General features: G+C 39.0%; 2 protein-coding genes and 1 pseudogene across 2 annotated transcripts; 2 read left to right on the plus strand and 1 right to left on the minus strand.

Annotated features, from left to right (window-relative positions):
- Window positions 1-7,511: 7,511 nt before the first annotated feature.
- LOC136069153 (uncharacterized) lies at window positions 7,512-8,378 on the minus strand. The gene has a single exon (XM_065777365.1). The coding sequence runs from the start codon at window positions 8,376-8,378 to the stop codon at window positions 7,512-7,514; it is 867 nt and encodes a 288-aa protein (XP_065633437.1).
- A 2,653-nt stretch (window positions 8,379-11,031) lies between these two features.
- Window positions 11,032-15,507, plus strand: LOC111999747 (uncharacterized). Its single transcript, XM_024031870.2, has 3 exons — window positions 11,032-11,100; window positions 13,250-14,228; window positions 14,625-15,507. The coding sequence occupies exons 2-3, from the start codon at window positions 13,934-13,936 to the stop codon at window positions 14,990-14,992; spliced, it is 663 nt and encodes a 220-aa protein (XP_023887638.1). The 5' UTR covers window positions 11,032-11,100; window positions 13,250-13,933; the 3' UTR covers window positions 14,993-15,507.
- Window positions 15,508-17,381: 1,874 nt separating this feature from the next.
- Window positions 17,382-21,646, plus strand: LOC111990969 (protein gamma response 1-like; annotated as a pseudogene).
- The last annotated feature ends 2,704 nt before the right edge of the window (window positions 21,647-24,350 follow it).

A 24,350-nucleotide genomic window follows, 5' to 3' on the forward strand; every position in this document is an offset into this window, starting at 1 on the left:
AAAATTCTCTTTAGAATTTTATGAATCATCATGCAATATCAATTAGATTATTATTTAGTTAACCTTTTCATATCTCTATTTTAGATTCTTTCTTTCATATGTGTGAGCTGTGCATGTGTGAAAAAGAGAAATATAAAAGAAAAAATTATGTATAATTTCCTAAATATTGTACCTTGAGTTTTTTCAACTAAATATGGTCATGTAATTATATTAATTAATTCAATAAAAATAATATTATCTCTAAATAATTTATATCTTTTGATCAATATAACCATATAATTAAATTCAATTTGGAAATATAATATTCCTAACAAACGGCAACTTTTGCTTACGAGAAAGTTTAAGGATACTGATGAAGCCGAGAAATGCACCAGTAAGTCACACGATAACTACACGCTTGAGTGCGAACTTGCACAACACAAAGAAAGAAACCTAACAGAGAGCATCGGTGTGGTGTCGGCCAAATACCCTCCGAAAGCTAAGTCAGATTCTCACAACTCTAGAGTGCTAGAGAAGGTAAATTACGCGTACCTTGATTTGTGAGGGCATTTGGGTTTTTATAATAGTTGAAAGTTGATCTCTTTTCCGTGGAATCGAAATCCTTTCCTTGTAGGAGTTTTCTTTAGAAAATCCCAAACATGATGGACAAGTCTTTTCTTTATAGAAAAGATCTCCATTAATGCACCCTGCTTTTAGAACCCTAATCACGCTAGGACTCGATTTACTCAAGGATTCTGTGGTGTGTACCTCAAATACTTCCATATAGGGATTCTGTCTGACACGTGGCTAACAAATCCGTTTAGGTTGAGGCTGTCTATGATGAATCTGTCCTCACCAGATCTTGCACATGATGGACCCGTCCATTAACTTTTAATTGGATCCGTGAACCTATTTTCTCCTCTTCAGTTGCCCCCTCACTCCATGGGTCCGTCATCAATGAGCAAACGGACGCGTGGGGTGACGATTCAAATAGTGTGTTGATGGTTCAAAAATTGGGATGACGAGTTCAAACAATGTGATGAAGGTGCAAAAATTGGGATGATGGGTTCGAACCCCCTGAGTTGTACTTGGATCCGTACAGGTTGTCAAAAGTACATTTATTATCCATTGACACGTGTCGCACATCTACTGGATTTTGTCCCGGATCGAAACGCCGCTTTGGCTTCCATATACTCCCTCTTATAAATATCGCCTCCTTCCCTTCTCATTTTTCTACTTTACGAGGAAAGCACATTGTCAAAGCGAGACTGTCACGTCTATCAGAGACTAGCCCATCCAGTTACTGCAACTGTTGTACACGCTTTCATCCATCCACTTTTTAAACTGGTAAGTCAATTCTTTCTGTCTGTATTTCATTCCTTATTTAAGCTCACTTTTTATGCAACACTAGACCTTTCTTTTTCCCGTAATATGTTCCAACGCTCGTCAGAGTCTTAGGTTTTGTTGTTACCTGTAGGCAATGTCTAGTGCGTCGAGTAATCAGTCAGTCATCCGTGATGGGGCGGACTACGAAGAGGTATATCCGTTAGGTCACAAAGACCAAGACGATCTGAGCGAGGATAGGAGTCCGTCTGCATCTTCCCAGGCCTCAACAAATGAGGATACGGAGATTGTAGAGATAGTTGAAAGACCTGTTGAAGAAGACCAAGGAATTAGATCCATTGTGGGTGCTGATGGACTTAGGCAGTTCGTCATGCTATCAGAGTGGACGGTAAATGCCTTCACGTCCACCACCAAGGAGCCACACTTCAATACCCTTAGGGACAACTACCAAATCCCTGACTATATTCCCATCCGTCTACCCTATATGTTAGAAAAGTGTTACTACCAGGGGGTAGACGGCGTTGGAGTGCACGAGCAAGTGCTCAAGGTAGGCCTTAGATTCCCTCTGAGCTCTCTGCACCATGAACTTCTCAAGTATTTGGGATTGTCCGTCAGCCAAATATCCCCAAACACTTGGAGAATTTTCATTGCAATGGAGGTTCTGTACGGAGCTATGTCGAATGATAAACGTAGGCTGACGGTGCGGGAGTTCCTCCATTGCTACCATCCAAACGAGATAGACAAATCAAGGGGAATGTATAGTTTTGTTCCTAGGAGTCCAGTCCTGAAGGTCATTTATGAAACTCCAGATTCAAACAGGGACTGGAAGAGCCGTTACTTCTTTCGAGAGGGAGACGGTTGGATGTGCTGTCCGGGGGAGACGGATCATATGCCCGTCAACAAGACTTGGGGCATAATAGACGAGTCTGGTACACCCCGTCTCATGGCATATGAAAGTTTAAGTAACCTTTTTTTTTAATTTTTTTAAATTTCATAAGCATCTGACGTCCGTCTTCTCTCTTTTTTCTTTTTTTCTTTTTTTTAGTCCGACGACATCCACAGGTAGAGCTTAAAGAATTCAGTTTTTTGGAAAAGATTTTTAAAAAGTCCACGTCGGAGGAGAGAACCTGGGCCAAGCTGGTCACCCTTGACACCATTTACTAGTACTGTGATGGACCTGAGCCTTCACTTGCAGCTAAGAAGTATGACGCCAAAGTTCGTCAACGTAAGCCCGTTACTTAAATTCCAACAATTTCATTCGTCTACCATTCTCTCCTTTTTAACTCCCTCCGTCTACTTTTACAAAAATGGAAGACACCAAGAGGAAGGCTTTAATCAGGGCAAACGCTGCCAAGAAAAAAAAATCCGTTGAGGCAGACCCCAAGGGAACGGGTTCAAGCCTTCAATTGAAAAGGAAGGTGCCATCCAAACGGGACCGTCCTCCAAAGAAGCCCAAGGTTCCTTTGGAGCCCGTCCTGGGTCTCATGGTTGGAGGTGCCAAAACTGCCACTCCCATGAAGTACGGGGCCGGGAAGGGCTTCATGAAAGGCCTGTCCACCCAGCAGGAGAAGGCGCCCGTCCTGCTTCGCGAGGACCCCAAGTACGCGCTGGAGAAACTTTCATCCGTCATTTCCGCTGATGACTATGAAGACTTGGGCAACCACTCTACTGAAGCAATGGGGGAGACGAGGCTGTTCAGTATTGCTCAGGTAATCGATCCGTTCACTATGCTTCTGTTTCTTACTCCAGTAGGTGGCTAACTCCTTTTCTATTTTCAGGCCATGCTCATGATGAAGGGGCTGATGGGACAGTGTCTAAGTCATGAAACAACTTTAGACCATCTGTGGGAGAAGGCTAAGGTGACGGATGATGAGCTAACATAGCTGAGGTCTTGGAAGGTCATCCAAGAAAAGAAGCTGAAAATGGCTGAAGAGGCAAGGGATGAGTACTTTAAGAGGACGGAGGAGATGTCAAAGGTATTGGAAGACAAAGAAAAGGAGATCTGTCAGGCAAAGGAAGCTGCAGTGCGTGAGTATCGCGACTCTGACGCTCTTTTACTAGAGCTGGGGTCTTCCTACAATGACGGTTTTGACGATTCCCTTTGTCAAGTGAAAACCTTATATCCAGACCTTAACGTATCTTTCGTCAATATTAACGTTCCAGAGCAAACGTCCGTCTAGCCTGCCAGATCAGATGACACCGACGAGCTGTTTGGTGACGAGGCGCTAGGTAATGGGGCTCAAACAGATAAGACCATCACTGAGAATGATCCGACGGATGTGGAGGTTCGTCATCAAGAGGAAAAAGAAGTCCCAGCCGCAGATTGAAATTTCTTCGTTACTTGTCGTTTTTCTTTTCATGTAAAGCTATTTTGAGAACACTGCCCTGTAATATTAATTGTTAAACACACTTTTTTTTTTTAATATTGCGCAGTCCGTCCTCTTTATTAACAAACAAATTTGAGTTCGTCTGCTATTGATGATTTATGATTGTGGCCGTCTACTTTGTTGATAATAAATTTCATTTTTTTTGTGTTTAGACTATATCTGTTTATAACGAAATAATTTTCATTCACTCGAGGTAGTCCGTCCTACCATCCGGTTTTTACCCGTCCTCTATGGGACTTGGCAATATTTGTCAACTTGGAATGGTCCATCCTACTTGGGGTCAAAGTTTTACCCGTCCACTATGGGACTTGGGATTTTTCATCCTCTAGGGATCATCCGTCCATCTTATAGACTAAGTTTTATCCGTCCATTATGGGACTTGGGATTTTTCATCCTCATGGGATGATCTGTCCATCTTGTGGATTAAGTTTTATCCGTCCTCTATAGGACTTGGGATTTTTCGTCGTCTTGGTTTGGTCCGTCCATTTTGTGGACCTATCCGTCCTCTATGGGACTTATGGTTTTTCATCCTCTTGGGATGATTCGTCCATCTTGTGGACTAAGTCTTATTCGTCCTCTATGGGACTTGTGATTTTTCATCCTCTTGGGATGATCCGTCCATCTTGTAGACTAAGTTTTATCCGTCCTCTATGGGACTTGTGATTTTTCATCCTTATCCGTCCTCTATGGGACTTGTGATTTTTCATCCTCTTGGGATGATCCGTCCATCCTGTGGACTAAGTTTTATCCGTCCCCTATGGGACTCGTATTTTTTATCCTCTTAGGATGATCCGTCCATCTTGTGGACTAAGTCTTATCCGTCCTCTATGGGACTTATGACTTTTCATTCTCCTAGGATGATCCGTCCACTTTTGGACTTAGTTTATACTAGTCTAATATCGGACTAGGTAAATTAAGTAGGAAAAATACAATAGTGTTTGAATTTTTTTTTTTTTAATTAAAAGAAACCATGTAGAAAAAAAAGGTACCTGCCCCCTTGGGCGTAAAAAGGCATTTGTAGAAATAATTGTTTGAAGCAAAACTAAATAATAGGAAAAATTGTTCGAATTAAATATTAATAAAACTCAGAAATGAAATGGAAACTGGTGGAGCGTTGATGCCTTTCATGTCGTCTCTATTGGTAGTATCTTCGTAGGTGCTCCATGTTCCATGGGTGTTGCAGTTTCTGTCCATTCAGAGTTTCGAGGTGGTAGGTCCCTTTCCTTTGCCATGATGAGATCCTGTATGGTTCTTCCCAGTTGGGGCCAAGCTTTCCTTGCGAAGGATCTCTAGCAGCTCCCATTACCTTCTGTAGCACAAGATCTCCAATTTGAAAGTCTCTACGTCTGACATTGGAGTTGTAGTATTTCACCATAAGGTTCTGGTATTGCGCCAACCTCTGCTCTGTTGTAGCCCGGACTTCGTCCACCAAGTCTAGTTGAAGCCGCAAGGCCTCTTCATTTTTATCCTCGTTGTAGTTCTCCACTCGATAGCTCGTAAGCCCTACCTCTGCTGGTATGACAGCATCGCCTCCATATGCTAGCCAAAACGGCATTTCTCCGGTAAGTGTTCTTACTGTAGTACGATATGCCCACAAGACGCTTGGTAGTTCGTCAGGCCAAATGCCCTTTACCCCCTCGAGCCGGGTCTTGATGATCTTGAGTAGTGACCAGTTCGTGACCTCGACTTGTCCGTTGGCCTGTGGGTGTGCGGGCGAGGAGTAATGATTCTTGATACCCAGTTCTGAACAGAAGTCCCTAAATGCACTGTTGTCAAACTGTTTTCCATTGTCGGAGACAAGCACTCTTGGTATCCCGTACCTGCAGATAATGTTCCTCTAAACAAAGCTTCGTACGTTTTTCTCAGTGATAGTGGCCAGGGCCTCTGCTTCCACCCATTTGGTGAAGTAGTCGATACTGACTACCAAAAATTTCAGTTGCCTTACCGCTGTCAGGAAGGGGCCCATGATGTCTATTCCCCATTGGGCGAATGGCCAAGGGGCCGTCATGGGTCTCAACTTCTCAGTTGGTTGCCTGATCAGATTACTGAACCTCTGACATTTGTCACAAGTCTTGACGTAACCTTGCGCGTCCTTTTGCATTGTAGACCAATAGTACCCTGCTTGGATTAATTTGTGCACTAAGGATCGTGCCCCTGAATGGTTTCCACAGATTCCTTCATGGACTTCTCTCATTACGTAGTTTGCTTCTTCGTGACCCAAACACCTCAGGTACGGTCGTGATAATCCCCTTTTGTACAAGACATTGTTGATCAGCACAAATCGTGAGGCTTGGACTTTCAGTTTCCTAGCTGCATCTTTTCCATCTGGTAATGTGCCCGTCTTCAGGTAGGCTATTAATGGCGTGGTCCAATTGTTCTCAAAATTCACCTCCTGCACTTTTGTTCCGCCATTAATAATTGAGGAAGTCTGGACAAACGACAATACCTGATCGGGAACTAGCATAAATTCTGTAGAGGCTACTTTTGCCAGACGGTCGGCACATTCGTTCTCCTCCCTTGGGATTTGAACGAATCTGATTATGAGGCTGCCAATTCGATTTTTGACTTTTTCCAAGTACTTCTTCATCCTTTCATTTTTGTATTCGTAGACGCCATTAATCTGACTTGTTATTATCTGGGAATCGCAATGTATGACCATGTTTTCCGCCCCTGCTGCCTTTGCGAGGTCCAATCCTACCACCACTGCTTCATACTCGGCCTCGTTGTTGGTCGTTGGGAAGTCCAGTCGGATCATGCACTCAATTTTATCTCCGTCGTGGGTTTGGATCACCACACCAGCACCTCCAGCTTGCCTGTTTAATGATCCGTCTATGTGGATACTTCATTGTCTGAGGGCGTCTGCCCCCTTGCCTTGAGTATATTCAACGATGAAGTCTGCCACAACTTGCCCCTTGACCGCAGTTCGTGGGCGGTACTGTATATCAAACTCGCTCAGCTCTATTGCCCACAGAGCCATTCGTCCTGCGGCCTCAGGGCTGCTCATGGCTCTTTTAAGAGGCTAATCCGTCAAGACTACAATAGTGTGGGCCTGAAAGTACAGCTTAAGTTTTCGGGCTGCAGTTACCAGTGTGAAGACCAACTTCTCCATTGGGGGATACCTCTCTTCCGCCCCCCGGAAACCCCTACTTATGAAATAGACGGGTCGTTGAGATCCATCTTCTTCTCTTACTAAGGCCGCGCTGACCGCAGCTTGCGAAACGCCAAATAGAGGTAGAGCTCTTCCCCTGGTTTGGACGGGCTGAGCAAAGGTGTAGAGGCGAGGTATTTCTTCAGGTCTTCGAATGCCCTCTAGCACTCGTCCGTCCACTAAAACGATTTTCTCAAGGTGTGGAAGAATGGTAGACACTTATCCGTTGCTTTAGAAACAGACCTGTTTAAGGCCGCAATTTTGCCATTCAAGCTCTGCACCTCTTTTATCTTCCTCAGTAGTTCTAACTCCATTATAGCCCGTATCTTCTCTAGGTTGATCTCTATACCCCTTTGGGACACCATACATCCCAAGAATTTCCCTGCCATTACTCCAAACACGCACTTGCTTGGATTTAGCTTCATGTTGTATGACTGAAGGGTGTTGAACGTCTCTTGGATGTCGTCTAGGTGGTCATTTTTGTGCAGGCTCTTTACCAACATGTTATCAACGTAGACTTGTACGTTCCTCCCAATCAGGTGTGTGAATATTTTGTTCATCAGTCTTTGGTACGTCGCCCTCTCGTTCTTGAGTCCGAACGGCATTACTTTGTAACAAAAAAGTCCTTGGCTGGTGACGAAGGAAGTTTTCTCCTAATCAGCCTCCTTCATTTTGATTTGATTATAGCCTGAAAAGGCATCCATAAAGCTTAGGAGCTGGTGTCTGGCTGTTGAATCTATCACGGTCTCTATCCGAGGCAAGGGGTAACTGTCCTTCGGGCACGCCCTGTTGAGGTCTATGAAATCGATGCACATTCGCCACTTTCCGTTAGCCTTCTTAACCATGACTACGTTTGCCAACCAGTCCGGGTAATATACTTCCCGAATGAAATCCGCTTCTAGCAGTTTACTGACTTCTTCAGCTATCGCTTTGTCTCGTTCTTGAGCAAACACTCGTTTTCTCTGTCGAACAGGTGAGGATGCGAGGTTCACGTTAAGCTTATGAACCATGATTGAGGGATCAATCTCGGGCATGTCCTCGTGGCTCCACGCGAATTCGTCTTGGTTTGTCCTGAGGAATGCTGCGAGGGCTTGACGTATTGATTGATTGGCCAATGTCCCCATCCTAGTCGTTCGTTTGGGCTTTGATTCATTGAGTGCTATCTCTTCCAATTCCTCAACCAGCTCCGCTATGGTCCGTTGCTCTTCTATGCACATGGTTTGCTGGTGTTCTTCCATTTCTAGCATGGCAATGTAGCATTCACGGGCAGCTACCTGGTCTCCTCGCAACTCTCCAATCCCATAATCTGTAGGGAACTTGATCATTAGGTGGTATGTCGATGTTGCCGCCTTCCACGAGTTAAGTGTGAGTCGTCCGAGAATGCCATTGTAGGCGGACGAGCAGTCGACCACAAGGAATGTTATGTCCTTTGTGATTTGCCGAGGATGATTACCAACTGTCACCAAGAGTGTGATCGAGCCTAACGGGAATACCCTTGTTCCTCCAAAACCGACTAGCATTCGTTGGTATCAATCGCATTCTGTCAATCCCCATTTGCTGGAACGCTGGATAGTATAGGATGTCAGCTGAACTGTCGTTGTCGACCAACACTCGGTGTACATTGTAGTCCCCCACACATATGCTAACAACTAGTTCATCATCATGCGGGTGGTGAAGTCTCCTAGCATCTTCTTCAGAGAACCCAATGATGAGGCTTTCCCTCCGTGCTATCTTAGGTACGGAGCCTGTTAGCTAGACGTTTTGGACCATCCTAAGATACGTCTTTCGTGCTTTTCTGGAGGGGCCGGTAGTCGCGGTTCCCCCTACGATCATCCTTATGTCTCCGATTGAGGGTCTTGGTCGCTCATTGTCCCGTCGGGGGGCTTGCTCTTGAGAATTGGGATCCCCTCTCTCCTTGCTGACGAATTTCTGCAACTTCCCTTGCTTGATAAGGGCCTCAATTTGCTACTTTAAGTCGTAGCAATTGATCGTGTCATAACCGTGATCACAGTGGAAGCGACAATACTTGTCTCTAGGTCGCTTGTTTGGATCGCTCTTCAGCTTTCCTGGAAACATCAGTGCCTCTTCGTCTTTGATTTATATTAGGACTTGGTCTATTTGGGCGTTTAATGGTGTGAAGTTTGTGAACCTTCCTCCCTGGGGTCTAGGGCGTCTTTTGCCCCTTCTATCTCCTATCCTTGGTCTCTTCCATTCTTGGTCCTGCCGTGTGTCTTCCTGTCGTTCTCTCTTCCTTGGCTTTTCATCCCGGGCCTATAATGTGTATTCTGCATTTATGTACTTAGTAGCCCTGTAGTGCACTTTCGTCATGGTTTTCAAGTCGTTTTTGTATAGAGAGAACAAAAATTTACCCTTTCGCAACCCATTCGTGAAGGCTGCCACCAATATCTTATTGTCGGCCTCATCGATCGAAAGTGCTTCCTTATTGAAGCGGGTTATGTAGGATCTCAGCATCTCGTCCTCTCGCTGTCTGATGCTCATCAGGCATGCCGTGGACTTCTTGTACCTGTGTACCCCGATAAAGTGTGAAGTGAACTGGGCGCTTAACTCCTTGAAAGTACTTATGGAATTTGGTGTCAACCGGCTGAACCAAATCCTTGCGGCCCCCTTTAGCGTGGTGGGGAACGCCCTGCACATGATCTCGTCTGTTATCCCTGAAGGTGCATTAGGGTCTTGAATGTTTCTAGATGGTCCAGAGGATCCTTCACACCGTCATAGCTATCTATATGCGGCATGCGAAATTTATGGGGTTAGGGGAAGGAGTTCACAACCACAGTGAAAGGCGAGTCGATGCGGTTGACTAAATCGTCAAGATCACTAGAAATTCGCCCCTTAAGTGCGTTCATCATAACCTCCATTTGTTCCCTCATCGCCTGCATCTCTGCGACAATATGTGGTGGAGTCGCATCTGTGAAGGATGGCATACTCAAGTTCTGCCTCTCCAGTCTGCTTGGGGCGTGGCTGCCTTCAGGTCTCTCCTAGTTTTTTCTTGCAGCGCTGGTCCCTTCTTGATCTTCTTGTAGGTCATTCGGTGCTACATTCTTCTGGCGCAGTTGTTCTTCCAAATCGCGGTTTTGTTTGGTGAGGCATTCCACGGCGGCAACGAGAGTTCGAACTTGTTTTTCGAAGGTAGTCGTGGGTGGTTCCTCTCCTTGAACGTTGTTAGTGATTGCCATCGAGCGAGTGAGTACCATGCAACCCTTTAGTCCGGGAAACAATAGTATGGTTTATGAATCTCAATTTCGAGTTTCTCACAGACGGCGCCAACTGATGAAGCCGAGAAATTCACCAGTGAGCCACACGATAACTACACGCTTGAGTGCGAACCTGCACAATAAAAGAAAGAAACCTAACAGAGGGCACCGATGTGGTGTCGGCCAAATACCCTTCGAAGGCTAAGTCAGAAATATTCTCACAACTCTAGAGTGCTAGAGAGGGTAAATTACGCGTACCTTGATTTGTGAGGGCATTTGGGTTTTTATAATAGTTGAAAGTTGATCTCTTTTCCGTGGAATCAAAGTCCTTTCCTTGTAGGAGTCTTCTTTAGAAAATCCCAAACATGATGGACAAGTCTTTTCCTTATAGAAAAGATCTTCATTAATGCACGTTGCTTTTAGAACCCTAATCACGCTAGGACTCGATTTACTCAAGGATTTGTGGTGTGTACCTCAAATATTTCCATATAGGGATTCTGTCTGACACGTGGCTAACAAATCCGTTTAGGTTGAAGCTGTCTATGATGAATCCGTCCTCACCAGGTCTTGCACATGATGGACTCGTCCATTAACTTTTAATTGGATCCGTGAACCTATTTTCTCCTCTTCAGATACAATTTAACTTGTGTCATAATTATGACATGGTTGACTCTTATTCTGCTATTAATCAAGAAAAAAATGGTGATTTATTTATAAGTGATTGCAGTGCGACGTGTCGGCTAGTCGGTAAGTTCTGACAAATGTTGTCATCCTCTAAGAACTGTTTGACCTTTACAATAGTAACAACACGTGTTAAATTCATTTCAAACAACCCCACTTTAAGAAAAAGACCGCACACCCTCGTATACTCTCTCGCCAACGGGCTTCGAAAGTGTTTGCATATATATATATATATATATATATATATATATATATATATATATATATATCTAAGGCTAAACTCATTGTCATAGCCGCAAGCCCGCAACAAAACAAACCCCAGCAGCGAAACAGTTTCATAGCTTCAATGGTACTCTCTCTCTCTCTCTCTCCATATATATAATATGTGTATGGAATGTGTTGAGCCTTGATGCATACCTTATGCTAAAGTTTTATTTCTTACAATTTTTGTATCCCAATGAGGAAAAGTTTAGTAATCTGAAAATGGTGCATGGAATTTATACCACAAAAAAGAAAGAATCATGGGGCTCCCTTCTGCAAGCTTGTTGCAGAGGTTGAGGAACCACGGTTTCATGCCCTGCCAGGTAGATACTAGGCATTCTGAGGGATCTTTTGATTTTACACATGTTTCCTGATCTGGGTTTTCTTTTTTATCAATCTCTAGAAGATTTTGAACTAGTTTTGCCTTAAAAATTGTACATGGGTATAGGGATGTTAAATAATTATTACTCTCCTTTTCATTTTCATTTTTTATTTATTTGTCCTTTTTTTTAATAAAGGTTTTTCCTCTCAACTGATTTGGAGGAGAAATCCAACCAATGCACGGTGATTGAAATGAGTTTCTATATATAATTTTTAATTATATAAAATAGTGATATTTACTTCTTTTAGTGTCTAGTGATATTTACTTCTTTCAGTGTCTGTTTGAGTTACAATTGCAATTTAAAAATACAGTTATTGTAATTAGTAAAATTTGTGAAAAATGTTGTCATGAAAAACTATATATAACAAAAAAAAAAAGAAGGGAAAAACGCCCTGGATATGTGACCATTGTCATATGTTTAGCTCACACAACTGGGTTTTAGTAACCCATTTGGCTTGGGGTTGGGGATACTATGTTTTGCGCAAGTATGTGTGGAGTTCAACATTAAGCATATACTAGGTTGATTTGGGCTATATATGAGGAATCTTTATTGAAACTAGACTAGGTATAACACTAGATGTGATTAGAGCTTTCCTCAAGTCATGACAGGAGGAATGGTCATTTTGGTGGAAAGGGTTGGATGGTGCGACTGAGTCATAAAGTTCTTAGCAAAATTGCATGAGATTTAAATCTGGTTTTATATAATTTGTTTTGCTGGCCTTGTTAATTGGTTATTAAATTCTATCTTTGAAGTAGGCTATGTTCGAAATTAGAACCAAATATGGTTTGGTACTACAATTGTATCTGTATTTCCTTGTACTGTTTATACCTAACTTTTGTACAACTATTGGCAATTGGACATAAAAATATATAGAGCATATTTTTCTCAAGTTTATTTATCTATTCATTTATTTTGAGTTATGGTCCCAATGAGACTGAGAAGGCAAAGTTTGAACTAGTGACCTTTACTTCATGGTCTTTAGTTCTACTTTTCAGGGTATTTTTTCCTCCTCAATTGTCTTAGAGGTTGAATCACTAGATGGAATTGGGTTTTTCTTAGTTTACGTATCTTTAAATTGGACTGATAATGTTGTTATTAAGAGTGTTATTACTCAATATTCATAATGTAAGTCATAGACTAGCTTCTCAAGTACGGTAGATTAATTTGGAAGTCCAGGACAGGCTTAGTTTATATATTAGTCTATTGAACTATGTGATGGATAACAGTTTCCAAACAAGGGTGCTGAAACAAACTCCTAAATGGGTTTATAACTATTGGATAAGAAATAGCTATTGTGAGCCTTTTCCCTGTGTATAGTTCATAGCTAGGTGGAATTTTGATTTTTGAAGCATTGAGAACAATGGAAAACTTTTGTTTTTGCTTTATGGCAATATCAGCAGTCTGATAGTCTTATGGTGAAACTCTCTTGAAGAATTTGTCAATGAACTTTGGCTCAATCCTCTTACTACAAGAATACAAAGATGGTGAGGTCATGGCCTCAAAGAATCAAAGCTTACTGGTGTGTGTGTGTGTGTGTAAATTACAACCCCCCACCCCCTCAAAAAATAAAGGAAGAAAAGAAAGAATAAGTTGTTTGTGGTAATAGCTGACATAGTAATAACTGATTGAATTCAAAATTATCAATTTGTACTTTTGGTTCCTGATTTGTGCCCCCATAGTACATCCCCAATGTACTCGGCCTGGCACTTTTTCTATTATTAATAATATATTTCATTACTTATCAAAAAAAAAAAATCAAAATTATCAATTTAATTTTTGTTGAAGTCCGAACACCAAAGTCCTATGTTGATGATATCTTATCTAACTAGGCTGTTGTACTTTTTTTTTTTAAAGCTAGAGATGGAAGGACACCTTCAAAACTCTCCTAAACAAGGGTATCCTGCTTACAAAGAGGATGAAAACATTGAAAAGTGCGTCTTGGGCCTTGGAACTATGCTGGTTGCTACAATTGAGGAAGCAAAAGATAGGATTTCTCAAATAGAACATATATTCTGCAGCCAGATCTTCCCTACTTTCCAATTGAAATCTGAAAACCTGCAGAACTTTTTTCCTGAGGGCAAGAAAGCCAGGGAAGATGCGTGTAAAGAAAAGGAAAATGATCTCATACTCTCAATAGAAAGACTTCAATGCAAAAAGCAACAAGCCCTTGAAGAGAACCAGTCTCTCAAGCTTGGATGGGGTACTTGCCAAAATTAAATGTCAACCACTTGAGATTGATGAGCGAATGGAATTGCAGAATAGGTTCGTGCAATTGGTTCCTGAAAGCAACTCTGCTATTGTAAATAAGGGAAAACAGCTTCTAGAGTATGAAGAAAAGACAAAAGAGCTTCTTGCTAAAGTGATTGGCCTTGAGAGAAAAGTAAATGAGCTCCAAGATGAGCTTAGAAGAAGGATGAAAAAGTAGTAGAGGGGAAGAAGTTGGTGCAAACATTAGCCAAAGATAATGAATGGCTTAACTCTAAATTTTCAGTTGATTATCAGTTGTCGAGAGATAATAAAAACGAGAAGAATATACTTATGGCCGAATTGGAACATTTCAATTATAAAGCTGGTGGACTCCAAGAGGAGCTTCAGAAAAAGACTAACGAGGTTGAGGAAGGAAGACAATTACGAGCGCAATTGCAGCAACAGATTGTTTGGAATGACACTGAAATGTCAAAGAACAAACAGTGTTTGAAGGAGTGTGAGGAAGATAATAACCTGCTGATGGACAAAATTATTGGTTTAAAATTGAAAAATAATGAATTGATGGTAAATCATGGAGGTAAAAGTGGTGAGGTGGCAGAAGGAAGGGATTCAATAACTTCACCTGGTAAGACTCTATTGCTTTCTTCTTTATTGTTTTTCTTTTAAACTTTAACTTTTATCTCTATAATTGTAAATCATAAGTAGCTGCATTAAGTTTGGTGAAGTTTCTTGTAATTTTCTGGCACTTCCGGTCTGATTTAAAAGTGGATTATGTACTGGGTTGTCACTTCACATAAGTTCCGGATTTATTTGAATTTGTGAATTTTGCTAATTTGTGATTGTGGTTAGTTCAGCTCAGACCCACAATTGGCTATATTAGAATAGCATTCAAATGATGGAATTAATTCTTTTGTAAAAGCTTAAGTTTATGGACAACTGGGTAGTTTATCATGGTATATCATAATAGATGTTGTGTCGCTTTCATTGTTTCTAAACTATTATCTATTGCCTGGTATTGTAGATCATGGAAACAAAGTTTCAGACACTTCTGAGGCTCCTTGTGACACAGCTGAAGTGAATAACATCCGTTTTAATGGAAGCTTGGAGGATGTGAAAGAAGCCAACTTAATTCAAGCCCCAAGCTCCGACTCTCCTACTTCTAGTTTCCTCGTTGAATCAAATTCTCCCTCCAATTTAAAATTTGCCACATTTGCTGGCACAAAGTGGGCTGCATCCTGTTCGAGAGATACATGGTCCCGTCAATGCCTTGTGGAAAAAGTTGACGAGCTCGAAGATGAGCTTAGAGGAGAGAAACAAAAAGTAGCAGATGGAAAGGAGTTGGCACAAAATTTAGTCAAAAAGATTGATTGGCTTCTTTCAGAAACTTAGATAATCTATATCGATTGACAGAGAATATAAAAGACAAGGAATTACTTATGTCCAAATTGGAATGCTTGGAAGATAAAGTTGGTAGAATCCAACAGGAGCTTCAAAAGAAGAGTCATGAGGTTGAGGAGGGAAGCAAATTACAAAGCCAATTACTTACACAGGTTGATTTGGCTAACACTGAAATGTCAAAGCACAAAGAGAAGTTGGAGGAGAGTGAGAGGTGCTTCTTGTGGAAAATATAATTGGTTTAGAAGGGAAATTTAATGAGTTGCAGGTAAATCATGGAGAAAGGAGTGAGGTATAAACCTGTTAGCTTGGATGAATTTCATTATTAGACACATTGACTTGATTTTGTAACCTATAATGTTATGGCATAGTAATTCATTACAACTCTGAACTTCTAATTATTCTCCAGGGCCCCAGCCTTGGTGCTTGCTGCTTAGAAAATCATATCAAATGATGTAAATTTTGGTAGGCAGTGCACTATTTTCAGAATGAAGGATTGAGCTTTGTGTTACGGTTGAATGTAGAGTGACAACCGTGAAATCAATACATGTTAAATTTTGAGGACAAATCAAATTGAGTGAGCTAATGAGCTTAAAGGGTATTTTAAACTTTTTATCAAAATTTACTACTGTTTTGTTAATTTTACTGACCTTAATTTTTGATGAGTAATGCTACCAATACAAATTTTTTTGACATTTTTACAAATCATTCGATGACTAATTTTTACTGATTCTCATTTAAGCCCATTACTTACACTATTTTTTTATTTCCTAATAATTACTAATCACATTAGCAATTTGTAAAAAAATTGTAAAATAATTTGTCAACTTTTCCCATTTTGGATAGACAGAGTAAAGGAAAGAGAAGGGATAGATTGCCGTATTGTATTGAAAATTGGTTCATTTTGGCCATCTTTCCCTCGTCTCCCTCCATCTACATAACCTAAAAAAGTTTCATCTTGCCTTTACAATTTTTTATTTTTATTCAAAGCCTCTTGTCTTTACAATTGAAAAACACTTTAAAAGTAAAATTGGAGTTTTGAACTTGGACACTAAACTCTTTGTTGCACTTTTTCCAACTTTAAATAGAAATAGAGCAAAATTTATCTACAGTACCTTAAGTGCTACTTCTTAAGATCCTCTTTTAAGATTTAGCCATGTAGCCATGTAGTTATTTAATTAAAAAATACACTTCTATCCCATGATAAAAAATTCACATAGCAGAATTTAAAAAAATGAATTTAAAGAATAATAACTAAGTACTGTACCTAAGTCTAGCTCGTATAAATAATAAACAAACAAATCTCAAACGGCTCATAGTGGCCCAAATATCCATGTCCCATATCTTTTGGGCTTGATAGGATGAAGTGGGCCACACGTTAATTCACAAGCATTTTGGATAGAAGGAGAGTAAAAAAAAAAAAAGGAAGTGGTAGATTGTTGTAATACATTGAAAATTGGTACATTTTGGCTGTCTTTTCGTCTTGCTTCTCTCCGTCTACATAACCTAAAAAAGTTTCATCTTGCCTTTACAATTGAAAAACACTTTAAAAGTAAAAACACTTTAAAGTTTCTCTTAAAGAGGCTATTTGGTTTGAGAAAAAAAGAGGTGTTTTATGCATTAATTTTCAGTTTCTATGAGACCCACCACAAAAAAAAAAAAAAAAAAAAAGAAGAAGAAGAAGAAGTTTGGTTTGCAAATTTGTATTCAATTTTCATTTTCAATATCCTAAAAAGTAGATTGCCGTTTATCCTCAAAAATATCCTAAAAAATAGACTTGAATGCTAAAAATGAATACATGTTTGGGAGTGTTTTTAGAGTCAATGAATACAATGATATTTTCGTTATATTGTTGAAAACGACAAGGACCCGCCAAAGAAGAGTTTAAGTGAAAAAAGTTCTTTTTCCTAAAATAAAGAACAAGTGCCAATCCAGAGAATAGTGTATTTTGTACTCAAATTTTGTATTCAAAACAGGTTTAGAAGCAAATACTCTCTAAATTCTTTATTGCACTTTTCCAACTTTAAATTGAAATAATGAACATAAAAATCTTGTAATTTTTCCCATAAATTTTTTTAAATGAATTTGATTATTAAAACAGTCTAGTTTATCAAATACATCAAATACTAAAAACCTCTATTCCGAACAAAATTACAAAAAGTCCTAACATATTTTATCCTAACATTTTTAGAAGAATCAGAGTTCAAATCCATAATCTCCCCTCAATCTTAGGACGGTCTCATAGTGGCTCAAATATCTATGTCCCATATTTTTTGGGCCTAGAATAAGATAAAGTGGGCCACACACCAATCCACAAGCGTACACTCTCACCGCAGTGAATCAAATCCCTCTTTTTGTCACAAATCTTCCGCGGCAAGCTTTTTTTCATACAAAACAATATCCCGCCATTCCCAAAAACACTTCCCGAATCAGTTTTCTCAGAAAACACCGCCCACTCTTAATCCCCGCATCCAAACACACCCCCAAAACCGTAGCCACCAACCAAGAGAGAGAGAGAGAGAGAGCTTGGTAAATTGAAAGTTTTACTTTCAATGAGGTATTTCTCTCACTCATTTTCCTTTTTATTTTATTTTTTACTTTCTGTTTGGTTCTCGGTAAAATGAGACGGAAAATGAGAACCAAGAAAACCTAATATTTATTTATTTATTTTGGTTTGAACTGTACTGGTTGATGTTATTATTTCCGGTTCAATTCTGATTCGTATTGATTTTTCAAATTTACTTTGCCATAACATCATTTTATCACAATGATGAATGAAAGTTTGTGTGATCTTGTTACGTTTATTCTACAATGCCTTTGTTTTTAGTCTCTCAGCTTGTTTTAGTTATCTTGTTCGGTTCAGTACACCAGGAATTTGAAAAAAATTAACAGGAAAATTATGTTAAAAAAAGTAGTTATATGGGTCTGTTTAGTTAGGGGATTTGAGAGCTTAAAAGTGCGTTTTTAAAACCCAAAATTCCATTTCGCACACTGTTTTTGCAACAGCTTATACAAAGGCACCCTATAAGTTGTCAATGTGGTTTTACATTTTTAAAAAAAAAAAAAAAACCATTACATCATTTTATAGCAATGGCTAATGAAAATTTGTGTGATCTTGTTAAGTTTTAATCTAGAATGCCTTTGTTTTTAGTCTCTCAGCTTGTTTTTGTTATCTTGTTTGGTTCAGTACCAGAAATTTGAAAAATTAACAGTAAAATTATGTAAAAAAAAGTAGTTATATGGGTCTGTTTGGTTAGGCGATTTGAGAGCTTAAAAGTGCGTTTTTAAAACCAAAAATTCCATTTGGCACGCCGTTTTGCAACAGTTTATACAAACGCACACTATAAGTTGTCAATGTAGTTTTACATTTTTTTTTTCTTTGGTGGGCTTTGTTAATTGCTTATGTGAAATATATTTTGAGCTTTCGCTGAGCTTGGTTCGTGTAGTTTACTTGTTGGGAAGTGGGTTTAACTTGGTCTATGTGGAGGGGTTAACTTGGACTGATAGTGTTGGTATATGAAGAGTAGCTTTGGTTTATATGTCTATTCAACTATTTGATTGAAAACCAATTTCTAATCGAGGGCACAAAGACGCACACTTAAATGGGTTCACAAGTATTTGATTCTTTTCCATGGTTTGCTTCGTAGCTAGGTGAATCCATGTGGAGCGATCCCAATTAGTCTGGTTGTGCATTTGAAACCGAATCTAAAGTTTTTGGACTAAAGCTTTGTTGTTGTTGTTGTATAGTTTATAGCTAGGTAGATTTTTGAAGCATTGGTAAAAATAATAATGTAAAAGGAAGGATGTACTGAGGTGATCTTATATGTTCATTAGCATTTTACTTGTCATTCTAAGAGCTAAGAATCAATGCAAGTTTTTGCTTTGCAGGGATATTGTAAATGGTGTATTATGGTAATTTGGAGTTGGTTTGTCCCAATTGGATAGAAGAGAATCATTGACCTAACTGATTGAGGATGAAAATTGAGCTAATGAAATTGATTTGGTAGTCTGGGTCTAGCTTTAGCTTATATGTCTGTTGAACTATATGATTAAAGTCCATTTCTAATTGAGGGCATGGGGATAAACTTTCAAATGGGTTAACAAGCATCTGATAAGAATTAATTATATAAAAATATTTTTTTTTCTTGTGTATGCTTCATAGCTAGGTAGAATTCTGAAGTGTTGTGGACAATGCAAACATTTTGATTTTTTTCAGTTGTTTGCGGTAATTCCTGGCATATTAATAACTTGTTATATTTGAAACTACCTATTGCTTATTGTTTTGTTGAAGTCCAATACTGATGATATGGTAAATCTTGCTTGGGTACTGTTCTGTGTTTTCCAGAGATGGCGGGGCACCTCCCAAACTCTCCTAAACTAGGATATCCTGTTGACAGTGGTGATGAAAAGTACATCTCTGGCCTTAGTACCATTCTGGTTGCTACTATTCAAGAAGCAAAAGACAGGATTTCTCAGATAGAATATATATTCTGGAGCCAGCTCTACCCTAATTTCCAATCAAAGTCTAAAAGCCTGCAGAAAGTTTATTTTGAGGCCAGGAAAGCTGCAGAAGATGTGTGGAAAGAGAAGGAAAATGATCTCTTAATCCAAATAGAAAGACTTCAACTTGAAAAGAAACAAGCCCCAGAAGAGAACCAGTCTCTCAAGCTAGAGATGGAAAAACTATCAAAGGAGCAGGAAGAGAAGACAAACAAGTTACTTGCCAATATTGAATGTCAAAAACTTGAGATTGATCAACTAGGATTGAAGCTGAAGAATAAGTCTAAGGAAGTTGATGAGGGAATGGAATTTTATAATAGATTAATCCAATTGGTTCAAGAAAAAACCTCTGATAATTTAAACATGGGAAAACAACTTAAAGAGTATGAAGAAAAGACAAATGAGCTTCTTGCCAAAAAAAAGTTGATGAGCTCCAAGATGAGCTTAGAATAAAGCAAGAAAAAGTAGTAGAGGGAAAGGAGTTGACAAAAAATTTGGTTGAAAAGATTGAAAGGCTTACCTCTGAAATTTCAGATGATCAACAGCTATTGAGAGAGAATAAAAAAGAGAAGAAATTACTTATGGGCAAATTGGAACATTTGGAAGACAATGCTAGTAGATTCCAGAAGGAGCTTCAGAAAATGACTCGTGAGGTTGATGAGGGAAGAAATTTACAAAACGAATTACTTCAACAGATTGATTCAACTAATACTGAAATATCAAAGAAGAAACTGCAGTTGGAGGAGTGTGAGAAAGAGAAGAAGCTGCTTGTGGACAAAATAATTGTTTTAGAAGGGAAAATTAATGAGTTGCAGGTAAATCATGGAGGGAGGAGCAGTGAGGTGGCAGAAGGAAACGATTCATATGAAAAATTACTTCATCAGATTGACACAAAAGCCTCTGAGTTACGAGCTGAGAAGAAGAAAATAAGGCATTTTGTTGATCTTTACAAAAAGCTGAAATCTCAATACGACTACCTCATGTCAAAGTATGGTCTTACTACCGATAATATGATCCCCCAAAGTGATTCCCTAAGGCATAATCAGAATATATTGACTTCACCTGGTAAGCCTACTGCATTTATTATGCATTTTCTCTTTATGTAATTCTAAACCATTAGCTGCATATGTATGAATCAAAAAAAGTTTCATGATGATCTGCTGGTAGTTAGTCTTTAGTTTAGAAGTGGGTTATTTACTAGGTTGTCACTTCACATGAGGTCCAAACTTGTTTGAATTCACTGATTTTTTGAATTTCATATTATGGTTGGTTCAACTTAGAATCACAATGGGCTAGATATCTTTTACATATTGCATCCTCTGTTATTCTTTCTAAAGAATTATCTTTTGCCTGGTATTTTAGATCTTGGAAAGAAAATTGCAGACACTCCTGTGACTCCCAGTGACAAAAATAAAGTGAAGAATGACATCTGTTTCAGTGGAAGCTCAGAGGATGAGAAAAGCACCAAATTAATTCAAACTTCAAGTTCTGACTCTCCTCCTTCAGGTTTCCCTATTACAACAAAATGTCCCTCCAATATAAAATCTGCCCCAGTAGCTGGTACAAAGAGGCCTGCATCTTTTTGGAGAGAAACAAGGTCCCGTCAGTGCCAACGTGGGCCTGATCCTCATGATGATTTTCTTGATACTCCTCTTGAGAACATCAGAGGTAACTTGAACAAGACCTTGAAAGAACAAGAAAATGATCCTCCAGTCCCTATTCAGAAAGACATGAATTTTGACATGAACAATACACTAATTTGGGGGGAGTAGGCCGTTGGAAGGCTTTCTGGTATTTGTGCCGAAATGCTGTTTTAGCTTGGTAGAATCAGAAGATCCATAGTCTTCTCCCTGTTTATAAAGTACATTAGGTGCTAATCAAATAGCTAGTCTTAAATATCATGTTACATTTTGCAACCTGGAAACACAATTGGAGCATTAGGTGATGCATGTTGCTTCTGCAATCAAAGCTGGTGCGCGTTAAGGTAGATTTAGGTGCTCCAATGGAATTTGAAGGGGCACAAATGTATTTTGCATTGTCTATGAATTCTGTAGTAACAAAAGGCACTGGTATTGGAATCAGCTTTTGGATTCATGAAATGAAGTTACTAAAATATTGGATTTATGAAATGCAGCTTATAGTTTTTCAGCTCTGTAGCTCTATTCTGTCCTCAAGCAATGTGGGTTCTATTTTTTGTTGGTGCATTTAAAATCTATAATTACAGTGGCAGGGAAAAGGAAAAACTACCATGGAGACATTCTTCAAGCTAGATGACAGTGCCCAGCAGAATATTTTCGTAAATTTCTAGCAGTAGTTTCCATTTAAGCAATGGGGAACAGAAAACACAAAATGTTCAAAGAGCTTCAATTATTATCATGTATGCTTCCAGCAACATGAAACAATGATGATAAGTTCTAATACCATTTAACTGTTGTAGAAAATAAGATAATAACAGGGACAAAAAAATAATATTTTTAGAAAAGATAAAGCAAAATTTGATTATGAACCCTCCTATATTGTTTGGTTTAGTACCAGACATTTGTATATATAAGTAATTATATAAGTTTTTTCATGTGGTTTAATATATGTTTGTTGACTTTGTTAGTTGCTTATTTGAATTATATTTTGAGCTTTGGTCCAGCTCAGGTAATGTAGTTTCCATGTTGGAATTGAGTTTAACTTTGTCTATGTAAGGTTAGCTTGGACTACTGTTGGTATGAAGTATGAAGAGTAGCTATTACAAGCCTATTCCCCATGTATAGTTCATAGCTAGGTGGAATTTTGATTTTTGAAGCACTGAGAACAATGGAAAGCTTTTGTTTTTGTTTTATGGCAATATTGGCAGTCTGATAGTCTTATGGTGAAACTCTCTTGAAGAATTTGTGAATGAACTTTGGCTCAATCCTCTTACTACAAGAATATGAAGATGGTGAGGTCATGGCCTCCAAAGAATCCAAGCTTACTGGTGTGTGTGTAAATTACAACCCCCCACCCCCTCAAAAAATAAAGGAAGAAATGAAAGAATAAGTTGTTTGTGGTAATAGCTGACATAGTAATAACTGATTAAATTCAAAATTACCAATTTAATTTTTGTTGAAGTCCGAACACCAAAGTCCTATGTTGATGATATCTTATCTAACTAGGCTGCTGTACTTTTTTTTTTTAAAGCTAGAGATGGAAGGACACCTTCAAAACTCTCCTAAACAAGGGTATCCTGCTTATAGAGAGGATGAAAACGTTGAAAAGTGCGTCTTGGGCCTTGGAACTACACTGGTTGCTACATGTGAGGAAGCAAAAGATAGGATTTCTCAAATGGAACATATATTCTGTAGCCAGATCTTCCCTACTTACCAATTGAAATCCGAAAACCTGCAGAACTTTTCTCCTGGGGGCAAGAAAGCCAGGGAAGATGCGTGTAAAGAAAAGGAAAATGACCTTATACTCCCAATAGAAAGACTTCAATGCGAAATGCAACAAACCCTTGAAGAGAACCAGTCTCTCAAGCTTGAATGGGGTACTTGCCAAAATTAAATGTCAACTACTTGAGATTGATGAGCGAATGGAATTGCAGAATAGGTTTGTGCAATTGGTTCCTAAAAGCAACTCTGCTATTGTAAATAAGGGAAAACAACTTCTAGAGTATGAAGAAGAGACAAAAGAGCTTCTTGCCAAAGTGAATGGCCTTGAGAGAAAAGTTAATGAGCTCCAAGATGAGCTTAGAAGAAAGGACGAAAAAGTAGTAGAGGGGAAGAAGTTGGTGCAAACATTAGCCAAAGATAATGCATGGCTTAACTCTAAATTTTCAGTTGATTATCAGCTATTGAGAGATAATAAAAAGGAGAAGAATGTACTTATGGTCTAATTGGAACATTTTAAAGATAAAGCTGGTAGACTCCAAGAGGAGCTTCAGAAAAAGACTCATGAGGTTGAGGAAGGAAGACAATTATGAGCCCAATTGCAGCAACAGATTGTTTGGAATGACATTGAAATGTCAAAGAACAAACAGCATTTGAAGGAGTATGAGGAAAAGAATAACCTGCTGATGTACAAAATAATTGGTTTAAAATTGAAAAATAATGAATTGATGGTAAATCATGGAGGTAAAAGTGGTGAGGTGGCAGAAGGAAGGGATTCAATAACTTAACCTGGTGAGACTCTATTGCTTTTATTCTTTATTGTTTTTCTTTTAAATTTTATCTTTTATCTCTATAATTGTAAATCATAAGTAGCTGCATTAAGTTTGGTGAAGTTTCTTATAATCTTCTGGTACTTCCGGTTTGATTTAGAAGTGGATTATGTACTGGGTTGTCACTACACATAAGTTCCGGATTTGTTTGAATTGGTGAATTTTGCTAATTTGTGATTGCGGTTAGTTCAGCTCAGACCCACAATTGGCTATGCATTCAAATGATTAAATTAATTCTTTTGTAACAGCTTAAGTTTATGGACAACTGGGTAGTTTATCATGGTATATCATAATAGATGTGTCGCTTTCATTGTTTCTAAACTATTGTTATCTATTGCCTGGTATTGTAGATCATGGAAACAAAGTTTCAGACACTTCTGAGGCTCCTTGTGACACAGTTGAAGTGAATAACATCTGTTTTAAAGGAAGCTTGGAGGATGTGAAAGATGCCAACTTAATTCAAGCCCCAAGATCTGACTCCTACTTCTAGTTTCCTCACTACATCAAATTCTCCCTCCAATGTAAAATTTGCTACATTTTCTGGCACAAAGCGAGCTGCACCCTGTTCGAGAGATACATGGTCCCGTCAATGCCTTGTGGAAAAAGTAGACGAGCTCGAAGATGAGCTTAGAGGAAAGAAACAAAAAGTAGCAGATGGAAAGGTGT

Source organism: Quercus suber, unplaced genomic scaffold, assembly GCF_002906115.3.
Source record: "Quercus suber isolate HL8 unplaced genomic scaffold, Cork oak 2.0 scaffold_154, whole genome shotgun sequence".
Lineage (NCBI taxonomy): Eukaryota > Viridiplantae > Streptophyta > Magnoliopsida > Fagales > Fagaceae > Quercus > Quercus suber.

Bases quoted from the DNA above. Each gene is read 5' to 3' on its own strand.
- LOC136069153 (XM_065777365.1), bottom strand. From the start codon at position 8,378: ATGCTAGTCGGTTTTGGAGGAACAAGGGTATTCCCGTTAGGCTCGATC.
- LOC111999747 (XM_024031870.2), top strand. From the start codon at position 13,934: ATGGCCGAATTGGAACATTTCAATTATAAAGCTGGTGGACTCCAAGAG. The intron at 14,229-14,624 runs GTAAGACTCTAT...CTGGTATTGTAG, and splicing joins GGATTCAATAACTTCACCTG to ATCATGGAAACAAAGTTTCA.